The 12,447-nt window shown below is 44.0% G+C and overlaps 1 protein-coding gene across 1 annotated transcript in view; it reads left to right on the forward strand.

Annotated features, from left to right (window-relative positions):
• ARIH2 (ariadne RBR E3 ubiquitin protein ligase 2) overlaps positions 1–12,447 on the forward strand; it is a 32,466-nt gene that overhangs the window by 14,786 nt on the left and 5,233 nt on the right. The window contains exons 3-10 of the mRNA XM_050905011.1: positions 3,363–3,430; positions 5,141–5,204; positions 7,583–7,730; positions 8,450–8,571; positions 9,478–9,587; positions 10,663–10,780; positions 12,245–12,295; positions 12,397–12,418. Of these exons, the coding sequence (XP_050760968.1) occupies positions 3,363–3,430; positions 5,141–5,204; positions 7,583–7,730; positions 8,450–8,571; positions 9,478–9,587; positions 10,663–10,780; positions 12,245–12,295; positions 12,397–12,418 (703 nt within the window). The remainder of the gene's footprint in view (positions 1–3,362; positions 3,431–5,140; positions 5,205–7,582; positions 7,731–8,449; positions 8,572–9,477; positions 9,588–10,662; positions 10,781–12,244; positions 12,296–12,396; positions 12,419–12,447) is intronic.

The following is a 12,447-nucleotide window of genomic DNA, read 5'->3' on the forward strand; positions in this document are numbered from 1 at the left end:
AGACTCCACTCAGCAGGCACGGCCCCAGCCTCGTCAGTTATCTGCTCCTCTCCCATCCCTCTTTCTTACAGTCCGAATGCTATCTATCTTTAACATGTAAGAACTAGTCTTCCATGCCAAGCAGACTGTGGGTATGTTGCTGCAACCGGCTGACTCTGGGACTTCTTTTTTGCAAGATCACATGCACTCCGATCAGGTAGTATCGAAAACTTTTCTGCTTCAGGGCTTTTATGAAAGTGGACTCAGGTCATGAACCTGGCTTTATGAATTGAACATGTTTTATTCTTGGGTGCTTTTATGATGAAAGTAACAAAATTAGCACTGCAGCTGATCCAGTCAGTGCTTGCAGTTGAAGCAAAATAGGAATGGTCACAGAAGCTTTATTATTCTTTTAGATCTGTTAATCTGGCACCTTTCTGGAGCATTAATTCCCCATTTTGCCTCACAAATAATTTGACTCAAAACCATTTGATTCTGTTAGGATAGTCTGTTAGATTTCAGAAATGTGTATGCTGGTATTTGTATTTCTCTTGCTATACATCTTCATTCTTGAATGTACTTGGTTCCTCCTCTGGGAACAAGTAACTTCATGGAGTTCATGGAGTCATGACGCTGCAACGGATGCTATACCTCAGGCTCTGAAAATCCAACTGAAAAATACTCATTTTCATATCTTACAGGTGAACTTCCCATTTAAGTCTGGTGGTTTGGGGTTTTTTGTCAGGATCATAGTTCTTCCTTACTGCTACTGAGAAATAATTTCATTGCTGTTAGAGAATGATTCATTAGCATGTGGTTTGCATTTTCAGGAAGCCAGTCTTGTAGATACCACATTCCTGATGCTTGTTTGTTTTACAAATGTGAAATGCAGATGTCTTCCTTGTACAAGCAAGTCAAAGGTGTCTGTCTGGGTCTGCCAGGCTGGGGGCTTAAGATAACAACCCATCCAAGGCTGGCAGTGGCACTTCATCCTGTACCTAGTTTTGGCTGGGATAGAATTAATTTTCTTCTTAGTAGCTGGTACAGTGCTGTGTTTTGGATTTAGTGTGAGAATAATGTTGATAACACGCTGATGTTTTAGTTGTTGCTAAGTAGCCCTTATCTTAAGGATTTTTTCAGTTTCCCATGCTCTGCCAGCAAGCAGGTGTGCAAGAAGCTGGGAGGGAGCACAGCCAGGACAGGGATATTCCATACCATAGAACATCATGCTCGGTATATAAACAGGGGGGAGTTGGCTGGGAGGGACGGATCGCTGCTCGGGCATCGGTCAGCGGGTGGTGAGCAATTGCATTGTGCATCACTTGTCTTTTCTTGGGTTTTATTTCTCTTTTTTTATATTCCTTTTCATTACTATTATTATTATTATTAGTTAGTAGTATATTTCATTTTACTTTAGTTATTAAACTGTTCTTATCTCAACCCACGAGTTTTACTTTTTTTTTTTCCCCTCTTTCCTCCTCCTCACCCCACTGGAGGGGGAGGGGGAAGCGGCTGCGTGGTGCTTAGTTGCTGGCTGGGGTTGAACCACGACACATCTGTACAAACTGGAGCAGACTGTATGTGTTGTCAGCAGCAGCCCTGTGTGCCACGCTCCATCTAATCACAGGCTTCTGTGCTGGGAGGGAGGGCAGCGCCGCCTGGGAAGCCTTTGTTTTCTGAGGGTCACATAGCTGGTAAAGCTGAGGAAGGTGACATAGCAGATCTTACACAGCATGAGCTAATGCTTCAGTTCTTCTAGAAAAAGGATTATTTGAACATTGATAATTACTCTTTTATTACTGGGATTTCTTAGTGGCCAGCAAAGTGGGCAAATCCGAAAGTAGAGGTGGATAAGAGCCAATTAAAAACCCCAGCTGCATCGTGTATTGATGCTATGCTGGTTTAGCTCGCTGAACCAACCGTCCAGCACTGACAAATGCGAGTGCAGGACCAGGGCAGTATCATGTGGCAGGAGTAGGTCAGTTGTGTTGCATTGTGAAACTGCATCTCTTCAGTGGGGTAGATGTAGAAGAGTAATGAATATGCTGCCCCTATGTGCAGAGCCTGTCTGTTTTGTAGAAGGAGCGACCACTGCTTGTTTTTCCTTCCAGGGTTGTGTTGGGGTTACTGTGTATCTGTATTACCAGTACATCGAGTCCTGTGATTCACCTGTAGCAGGATTCAAGAAGGCTTATGGCTTTTCAGCTGATGATTGGGACTGACAGCTTCTCTAGGGAACAAAAGGAGTTCTTCCTGCAACTAGGACGGAAGGAGTTGTGTTTTCTGTATGTATAGTAGAGAGAGAGGTGCTATGGTGATGGCTTGTCTTGGAGTGCAGGAGGTAAAGCCCTTTAACATCAGAGGATGTTTGAATGCAGAATGTGCAGACCACTGGGCTTGCCCGGGTGCTTCCTAGCACAGAGAGGAGTGAGGAGGCAGGGTTGTGAGCCTTCTGAATTCCCCTGGAAGAGGTGTCTTGTTTGCAGGAGACTTGCTTTGTTTCAACTCCATGGGCCTGATAAAGGCACGAAAGGGTCGACAGGCAGGTTGAAGGTCCAGCAGCTCAGCAGATGCCTGTGGTCTTGGTGGGTACAAGCCTTTTTGTGCTAGCAGACCAGTCTGTTTTCTTCTGAAATAAACTAATACATAGAAGGAAAGGAGAACTTGTTTGCTTGTACCCTTGTAACATGACTTTAAATGTCACGTTGCAGTATTCTAGAGGGTGCTTGGGCTAGCACGGACTGTGCTAGTGCTTGCCAGCAGTCCACGTAATGCAAGCAGCTCTGCATGGAAATAGTTCCTGTCACAGTAGCTTTCCATCTTCCTATTCCAGTTCAGCGTATAACTTTCTTCTCTACAGTGAAGGCTTGGGAAAACGTTTTGTTTTTTCCCCCTACCCTTTGCTGTCACAGCATGCCTGTGTTTGCAGCTTGTTACTGCTTCTCCAGCTCAGTAAGTGGTATCTGTCTGCCCCATGATGCCTACTTAGCGAGGACCCTGATCCCACTCTGGTCTGGGCCTCTCAAGTGGCGATCACAGTCAGGACTGGATGTGGGGCTTCTGTGAGCAATTAAGCTAATCCAGTGAATTCTTGATGCCTTCCTCTCTGTGCTGTTGTGACTAAGTACGTGAGTTAGTTTGGGTGCATCCATGCTTCATTCCAACCTATGTATTGCAGAGGTGTTCACTGGCTATTACTGCAGAGTAACGTTCACTGGCTGTGAACATTATGTCTAGTAGTTTAATGGGAATTGAGTATCACTGGGATATTGTACTGAGTTTGTACAACTTATTAGCCTTATAAGAAGATCATAGTCCTAAGCAGAGGTGTGGCCTCAAAATATGCCTAACTTGACTTTTTTTTTCTTTTATTTTCCACCTAGGTATCACATGCTGTTGCAAAGCTAGTATTAGTTAGTTTCCACTGGCAAATCTCAGAGATTTTGGAAAGGTAAGTGTAAATAGTCTTATCTCTTCTGTGCTCAGTGCTTTTCCTCCTTGCTTTGCAAGAATGCACAGGGTGGTCCGTAAGCATCTTTGACAAGCATCTTTGAAGCTGAAAGCAGGCCACACGGTCCATTCCAGGGAGCAGAGGAAAAACACTGTTTTGTTGAGGCTGCATTGCCTGTAAGAAATTTGAAAACAGGGAGGGGGTAGTGGTGGCGAATGTCTTTCAGTCTGAGGAGTTATTGTTATGCTGGGAACCCTGCAGATGCATTTAGCTTAAACTTTGAGATAACAGATTGAGAGTGCTGCATCTATATTTATTTATTTTAACAAATATAAAGATAACGTATGTTCTGTTTTGAACATATGAGCCATAAATCATAAAGGAGCACTGAACCTATGCTGATGTGTTCTTTAGTGGTACACTCACATTGAAGTTTTTGCTCCTTCTGAACATAAGTGATGTTTTTGTCCAAGCTGACTAGCATTTGGAGAGCAGGAGAAGATGGTGTGAGAGAAGTGCAGCCCCTTTGTTGCTTGGTCAGTGTCACTGTAACGAAGTCCTCCAACTGATTTCAAAAGGAGGGTTCGGACTCTGCCCAAGCATGTACGGGAAGTGTGTCAGGAGGCACTGCTGTCTGGCAGCCCCTCCAGAAAATACCGGCTCAGAACTGAACATTGTCTGAAAATAGAGAGCACATCAGTCTGACTCATTCTGCCATGCCATTTTTGGCCCTGTAGCCAGCAATTTCATCCAGAGAACATATGGGAAATGCATCTCGTGTGTGGATATTGTTGCAGCATCTTTGGTAACTGGCTTGTTGGTTACCATGCATCCTGTGAAAGCTTTTCTCTGGGGAACGTGGAGGGTGAGATTCCTGCATAGCAGCTCAGGGCAATTCTGCAGGTTAACTAACAAGATTTAAACAAGAGGAAGTTTGGGGAAGGGTTTTACTTCTAAAGCTATGACTTTGCAAGTTGTTCTCCAGTTGATCTGGTCCTCAGTTTTCTGTCTTGGTACAGAGTGACATTATCGAATGAAAGCTCCCTAGTACAACTAAAAAGTGCTAGCGGGGAGGGAGGATTTACAGCACGGTCACAACAGTGAGGCTGCTATTTCTGAATTCATGGAGATATAAACATTCCTCTGCAATGGAAATCACAAACAGCAAAACATGTTTAATTCTAAGGCTGCTGGTAGACAGCTTCATATGCCAATGGGGTGATAATCTGTCACAGAGTAAATACTTAACTGGGTAATAGACTGGAGTCAAAGTGAGACCTAACCAGGATAGCTTGATTTTACAAAGGAATAGGAGACAGACAGGAGCCTCACTGGAGTGTGTTGTTACAGGCAGTGGCTTAGGACTGTTCTAGGAGTGTGGATAGAAAATCTTAGCTTCAAAAATAATTTTTCAGGGGGACGGAGAGAGTTGTAGAAAAATATTCATCAAGGAGTATGAGGGAAATGTTAATCCGTTACTGGGAGAAGTATTATTCCTATTTCTGATTTTGAAGAAACTCTCAAAGTTTTGTTGATGAGAATTCAGCTCACTGTGAAGGAGCCTCACACAGGACACATTTCCATTTTCCTTGTTGAAACCTACCCTACCATTTGCACAGAGCCTATTATTTATTCAGGCGAGAAGGATTAATTTAACAAAGCAAAATGTATTCAGAAATTGATTTGATCATTCTTCAATTGCCTTTTCAGGCACAAGTCTAATGCTGCCCAATTGCTAGTAGAAGCACGAGTTCAGCCCACCTCATCCAAACATGTAAGTATGCTAACTATTTTGGTCTGTTCCCTTGGCAGACACCTCTGACCCACCTCATTGGAGGATTGCATTACTAATGGCATAGTCTGTCCCATATTAACCATTTGCAAACTCAGGTCCAACACCCTAACTCAGTGCTGGGTTCACTTTTTAAATGAGAATGCCTTCAAGAGGTGTCTAACATTTAAATAGCAGCTTTGCTATTGTCTTGCAGGTAGTGTTCAAGAATTACTTGCCTCAAGAATATTAAGCTCGTTTTTTGGCATGAGTGATGGTACACAATGGAAGGAGCAGAGTGCATGGGCTTGGCTACCTCTTCCAATTCTGCGCTCTCTGTAAAAGACACTCAAGGGAAGCTCTGGCTGCCCAGAGTGAACAGAGCTTGTCTGTGGCTGGAACAGAGATTTTTTTTTTTAATTTTTTTTTTATTATTATTTTTTTCCCCCTGAGATGACCGTTTGCTGCACTGCTCTGCTCAGGGATGCTTAAGCCAAATCTCCCAGTGGTGTTGCTGCTGAGCCAGTCAGTAGTGATATTTGAACCAACAGCTTGTGTTTTGCAGCCAGGGCTACACAGGTCTTTATATACCTCCCCCCTGCCCCCCCTTTAAATAGAAACTTCCTGTTGTGTGTTTACAGGTTTCATTCACAGTGGGTGTCTTGGTACAATCCGCATTTACCCCAGGAACACATTGCCATGTGTCAGATTTTGAGTGATAAAATACTACATCTGAGAAACGCTCTTTGGGCTGGGGGGAGGGGAGATTTTAAAAGCCTGATTTGGCATCTGACCTGACTTGTAACTAGCAGAGAGTGAAAATGCTAAAACAGCTGACAGGAGTAAGCTTCATGGACTCGAAATAAATTATTTGCCTGGAGTCCAGAAAAAAAAAAAATCTCTGTTATTTGACATACCTGCAAATTAGTCCATGTATTTTGAGATTTTTCTGAATCTTGTATCAGCTGTCACTTAAGTACTCTCCACGGCAATGGTGATTTCATTTTGGGAAGATACTACAGTTAAAAGGTTAGTTTAAGTCTAGACAAACTTGGTTTGGTAGGCAATTAATTACGGTCTTTTTGTATGTGCTAGGGCAAGTTGCTCTGTGCTTTGGCTCCTAATGCAGGATGATGATATTTTGGGGGCAGATGCTCATACTGAGCGTCTGTAGAGCAACTGACCCTATAGGGAGAAGCTATAGTGGTGAGCTCAGAGGGACAGCTTGTGAAGGTTTGAGGTAGTGCATGTGCTGTTCAAGATGAGCAGTTGATCTAGGCAATCAGCGCAGTTGCAGACTCAGTGAATCTTGTTCTGGTTCGTCAGTAAGGCGACTTAGAACAAAGTCGCATTACTTCCTTTTTCCTGTGGTCATGCTATAAAACAAGCTCTGTTGGTCATGTGGCTGCGTATCATGCTGCTGCTCCTCTGCGTCTCTGGCATGCAGAGCTAGGCATGGAAACTGATGGCTGTCTCGCACAAGCTTCTCAAAGAGTAGCAAAGGTTTAAGTAGATGAAAAGTGATTATATGACTTCTCTGTGAAAGGAGAAATAGGAACATAAACTCCTGCTAACAGCTTCGTAGAGCCTTGCTTTTGATGATGCTGTGCTAGACCTAGTTCTTCAGGTCCCAAGGGTGAGCCGAGATGTGTTGAAGGCTAGATCTGTTGTCTAGGGATTAGCTCTGTGCTACCCAAGGGGAGATTCAGACTGCTTCCCAGTGGTTTGGTGAGGCAATAGCAGAATTATGCCTGACTTGAAACAAACCCTCTAATCCTTTTCAGCTGAAGGGATGATGTCTGCTTGGCCAAATGTAGTGTAGGCAGAAGATAAGAGATGTGAGATAGTCTGTGAACAACCTTTCCCCTCTGTGTAAACGTTCTGCACACTGCACCTTCAGTTGCCTCTCCTCTTACCTAAAATCATTGTCCAGTAAAAGGGCACTGCTAAGCCTGCTTCCAGCTATAGCTGCTCTCCAGGGCCTGTGGAACAGTGATAGAGTCTGACCCAGCTAACAAAGAATATCAGTAAATTCAGGAAAGGACTAACGCAATTATATATTTCCTCATTTTTCAAACAAGGCAAGAGTAAGAACCAGAAAAGTAAAGGTGAGTTCTGGGTAGCACTAGGTTAGAGGCAGGAGTTGTTCAATGACTGTCAATCTGTTGTGCTCCATGAGATTAAAGAGGTTCTTGAGAAGGACTGACTGTCGGGGCAGTGCAGCACCCCTACACACCAGCTGCTTATGAACCTATTCTGGCCTGGAGCTCACCTGAGACCATTGTCACAATGAAGGTGATGCAGGTGGCTGTGGATGAGGTGAGAATATTCTGGGAGAGCTGGGGTGCTTTCACTGTAATGCTGATTTGTCTCTCTCCCAGGCAATGGTACATTCCTCCCATCACTGCGCAGTGTGCATGCAGTTTGTCCGGAAGGAGAACTTGCTCTCTCTGGCTTGTCAGCACCAGTTCTGTCGCAGCTGTTGGGAGCAGCATTGTACAGTGCTCGTCAAGGATGGTGTTGGAGTCGGTGAGTTCAAGGCGGATATGGTACTGGGTCTGTATTTGCCGTGTTGGCCATTCTGATGATGACTGGCTGAATTGGTCTAAAACATCTCAGTAATGAGAAAATGGAGCATGGAATGAGTATTTGTGACAAACTTAACTTGAACTAGCCATCTTACCTGAATCCCTGGTTAGTGTTGGCATACCACCAGGAGAGCACTGCTCCTGCCTAACAAAACGTGCAAGTCCATAGATCATTTGCTGCTTTTCTCCCCTTTGATCTCAAGAGCATGACTGTAACAAGTTAGAAGCTGCAAATCTGCTGTATTTTGAGTTTGCATCTCTCATGATGTGTTGTTGCACTGCTGCTGGAGTGCTTATGGATGCAAACATCTGCTTCCTTTGTGTTGGGTAGAAGCCAGTAGTTGCCAGAGTTGCTTTGGGCTTTTCCTAGCCCGTCTTTCATGCTGGCATGGCAGTAACATGCAATTTTCTACTTTAAGTATCTGAGCTTGTGAATACTGGTTGAAGCACTTACTGGTCCTGGATGCACATGTGCCCTGTCATCTTTCAGTGAAGACAGTTGGGCTTCAGCTTTTCAGCAGCCCTGATAGATTTGTTTCACAGTTGTGTCCCTCTTGCCACAACAACAGATGGCACCTAGGAAACTGTGTTGAATGCTCTCTGTGCATTCACTCCTTAGTGTAAGTTGCACTGTGCTAAAATGTTGCTTTCTCATCTCAGGGGTCTCCTGCATGGCTCAGGACTGCCTACTTCGGACACCAGAAGACTTTGTGTTTCCATTGCTGCCTAGTGAAGAGCTGAAAGACAAATACAGGCGCTACCTCTTCAGGGACTATGTGGAGGTATTGTTTTTTTCAGTTTTAAAATACCCTGGGTCAATTCACCAATGACTTGCAGAAATTTTGTTTGAAGTGTCTTGCATCTTTGATTAGAACTGCAGTAACTGCAGCAAAATTGTCCCTGATAAACATGATGTGGCTGCTCCTGTAGGACAGCCTCACTGACAAAATGCTCTAGCAGGTTGCCAAAGTAAATTCTGCTGTAAGGTCACCGAGTAACTCCTTGGCTGGTGCTTCAGAATTCTCAGAATGTTGCAGCTGGGAACTTCAAACTTCAGTCTGAGTTTTAAAGTCCTTCTTGCTCTTGCATAGGTATTTTAGGTTCTGAAAAATAAGTCCCTCATCTTAGTGTAGCCCAACTGAATTGGCTTGCCCAATAACATTTTGTGTGACGTTTTTTGAAATTGAAGCAGCAGTTGTTAAGGTTAAATGTGCAGGAGTATTCTGGTAACTGGGAACAGATTGGGAACACTCAAGCAGCAGCGAAGCAGTATGAAAGAGTGGTGTCACCTCTCTTCAATAAGAGACCCTTTGGGAGGGAACAGCCACCACAGGAGAGCAGCTGAATACATTCTGGGGCCTAAGGAGAGGATGGGGAGAGTGCTCAAATGGAGTAAAATTGTTTGTTCAGTGTCTTGGTGGGGTCTTATGGTTGTGTTGCTGTGCTTACTTGGTCTGTAACAGAAATTTGAATTCCCTGTTCTAGAGAAGCTGTAACTAACTAATACTCCATTTCCTAATGTGGAAGAAGTTTATCTGCTCCATTAGCCAAGACCTGGTGACAGTTTTCACTCTTTTTCAACAAGAAATAACTGACTTCTATGTTTTTGAGGATAGGAGTGGTTAAACTTGCATAGATAATGCTCTTCTGCACCCACTGCTGATCTTACCACCTTGGTATGTTCACAGAGCCATTATCAGCTGCAGTTGTGTCCTGGTGCAGATTGTCCTATGGTCATACAGGTACAAGAGCCAAAAGCCCGGCGAGTGCAGTGCAATCGTTGCAATGAGGTCTTCTGGTAAGAAACAGAGAAGGTTAAAGATCACGGGGAAAGTGTATGCTGTCCTCAGAGCTACTCCATTTGCTTGCCAACAGGTTCAGTGTGTAGAAGCATTTCAAATGCTTTGCTAGAGTTGTTTGTAACTTGAGTTAGCTTGAGTAATTGGACACTTGGGGTATGACTTCTGCAGGTGGTCAGCCGTCCCCTCACTCCCTAAACTCCTTGGTTTAGGGAGTCAGAATGCCCGGCGGTGTTCTAACAACCAGGGAATGCAGGGCTTGAGTAACGAAGGGGTTACAAATCTACTGTTCTTATATTTTGGCTAGGTTACAAATTTTGGTACAGACCTAGTGACTGGTAGAGATTCTGGTAATGGATGTGGAGGCCTCACTGCTCTCTGCTGGTATTGAGTTTTTAAGTTTATTACAAGTATTTGACTCCCAGTGTGTCTGTGTTTTGAGGCTCATGCGAGAATACATTTCTGCTGAATAGGAACATTAATGTTCCTTGTCTGACTTCAAGTGTATGTGGGACCAGAGAAGAAAGATAGCTTGCAGGGCTGCTGAAGTGTCTTCTGCTCCTGGGTCTCCAGAATCACTGCTGTTGAGAATGTCTGTGGAGCACAATACAACTGGTTTAGAGACCCAGCTTACTGGTATCTCCATGCAAATGGCCCTTACTCACCTGGGGCTGGTCAGGTCATGCTAATGCAGGTGCCTGATATCTACCGCTGGAGTCAGGCTAGTTGTAAAACCACTGGTATGCCCCAGGCCTGTGCAGTCATGTTAGAGCAGACATAGGTAGACCCTAGGGAGGGATGTGTCAGCCCTCAGACACGTGATTTGTCTGAGAAGGCCTCATTTCACTCTCATCCCGACTCCGGCTTCTGCACAAGAGGGTGGGGGTTTATTGGAGTTCAGCCTTGGTCTTTGCACTCTAGTAATACACAAGTGCATTTGCATCCCTTACCCTTGCTTGGCCTCCCAGATTTTGGTCATCAGGAAAACCTCAATTATTGAGTCGCTTCCTTGGAAATAGATATGTCTTCTTTTTTTTTTTTTTTTTTTTCCCCCTCTCCCCCCCCTCCATTAAGCTTTAAGTGTCGGCAGATGTACCACGCACCCACAGACTGTGCTACCATTCGGAAATGGCTCACCAAGTGTGCAGATGACTCTGAAACAGCCAACTACATCAGTGCTCACACTAAAGATGTAAGGACAAGCACCTGCATGTTTTTTCTTGTCCTCTAGTCCTGCCTGGGAAGCAAGATACAATTCTATACATACGTAGCATTGTGTGCTGCTTTTTCACAGACTGCGAATTTTCACAGCTCCCTAGGGACTGTGATTTAACACAACTGAATGCCTTGGGAATGCTTTGTGTGGGAAGTCCAGCTGCCCTCCTGCAGTAAGGACCTGGTGGTCCTTATTCCAGACCTGGTGTGAATGTCTTTGGCAGCCAGGTGTGCTGCCCTCCCACGGGCAAAAGAATTGTGGCTACTTTGAAATGATCAGTGGAGATGTATTTAAAATGGAAGGAGAGAGTGTAGGAAGTGCGGAGTCAGTACCAAGTAAGGCACTACTGGTGTTTAAACCTGAACAACCATGTGGAGTACTGTGAACTGGAAGGTGAGGGAGATAAAGTCTTGATTTGGCAAGGACAGCAAAATGGGGTAGATGAAGTCTGTAAATTAGACATTGAAGTACTTATAGTAGATTTAGACCCAAGAAAAAGAAATAGTATTAAATATTGTGCACTCTAGTCTACCTTATCCTCTAGATAAGGTACTTTAAATACTACCTTTATCCTCTAGATTAGCGGTCTGCAGATTGGAACTTTTAACATCTTTTGGGGATTTTGTGGCCTGACTTCAAAACAGTTCTTAGCTGGCATTTGTTCTACCATAGCCAATGACAATTGTGACAGTGCTAATTAGCCGCAAGCATCAGTTGTGTTAGGAAAGTGAGTACTTAGACTAGAGATCTTAAATTTCCTTCTTTCTCTGGAGAAGGTGTCAACGTGATGGCATTGTTTCTGCTATGCCCTTTTATAGAAATAAGGTTCTGTTATATTGAGCATTGTCCTGGCATACATTTTGCCTGCCATTAAAATTTATAAAAAGCAGCAAAACTCACTTTCTCCTTTGTACGTATGCAACCCAAAAAATGTAACTGAACTTGACACTCCAGGGCATCAGTGGAGTGAAGAAGTGTGCGGCTATCGCTGTGGTCAGCCAGATTCTCTGCAGCTAGCTAAGTTGTCATCTGTTAGTTGGTGCTGAAGGCAGGATATAGTGCTGATTATCTTGTAGTCTAAGTAGCTGTGGAAGCTGCTGTCATATGTGAACTAATTATGTCCCTATGTCTGAGCAACTGCTAAATGGTAACTCAGTGAGACCTTCAGTTTTACAAGGAGTAACAACAGCAGATTTGTTTTCTTGAGCAAGTGGTCCAGTACTGCAGTGTAACTTCCCTGGCTTTACCTTTCTGTCTTTTTAAATGGAACTGTCAGGAATTGGTGGGAGGCAGGGTGTGTATATGTTAATATTCTCATATACGCGTATGCATATTTGGGAAAAAAAAAAAGCAAGAGGGGAATCATCACACAAGTGTTGTCATTCTCCAGAAGGCTGCTAGAGAGAGAGTCGGATCTAACAAATCCTTCTGTTTCCCCAGTGTCCCAAGTGCAATATCTGTATTGAAAAGAATGGAGGCTGCAATCACATGGTGAGCAATTCCCTGAACATGTCAGCCCTTCCTTGTTCTAAGCAGAATTTTTTTTTTCCCCACTTTCCACTAACCAGTGCCTCCTGTCTCTTCTTTTTCAGCAATGCTCCAAATGCAAGCATGGTAAGTAGGATTTGGAAGCAGTTTTCTCT

The sequence above is a fragment of the Gymnogyps californianus genome, chromosome 13 (genome assembly GCF_018139145.2).
Source record: "Gymnogyps californianus isolate 813 chromosome 13, ASM1813914v2, whole genome shotgun sequence".
In the NCBI taxonomy this organism is placed as follows: Eukaryota; Metazoa; Chordata; class Aves; order Accipitriformes; family Cathartidae; genus Gymnogyps; species Gymnogyps californianus.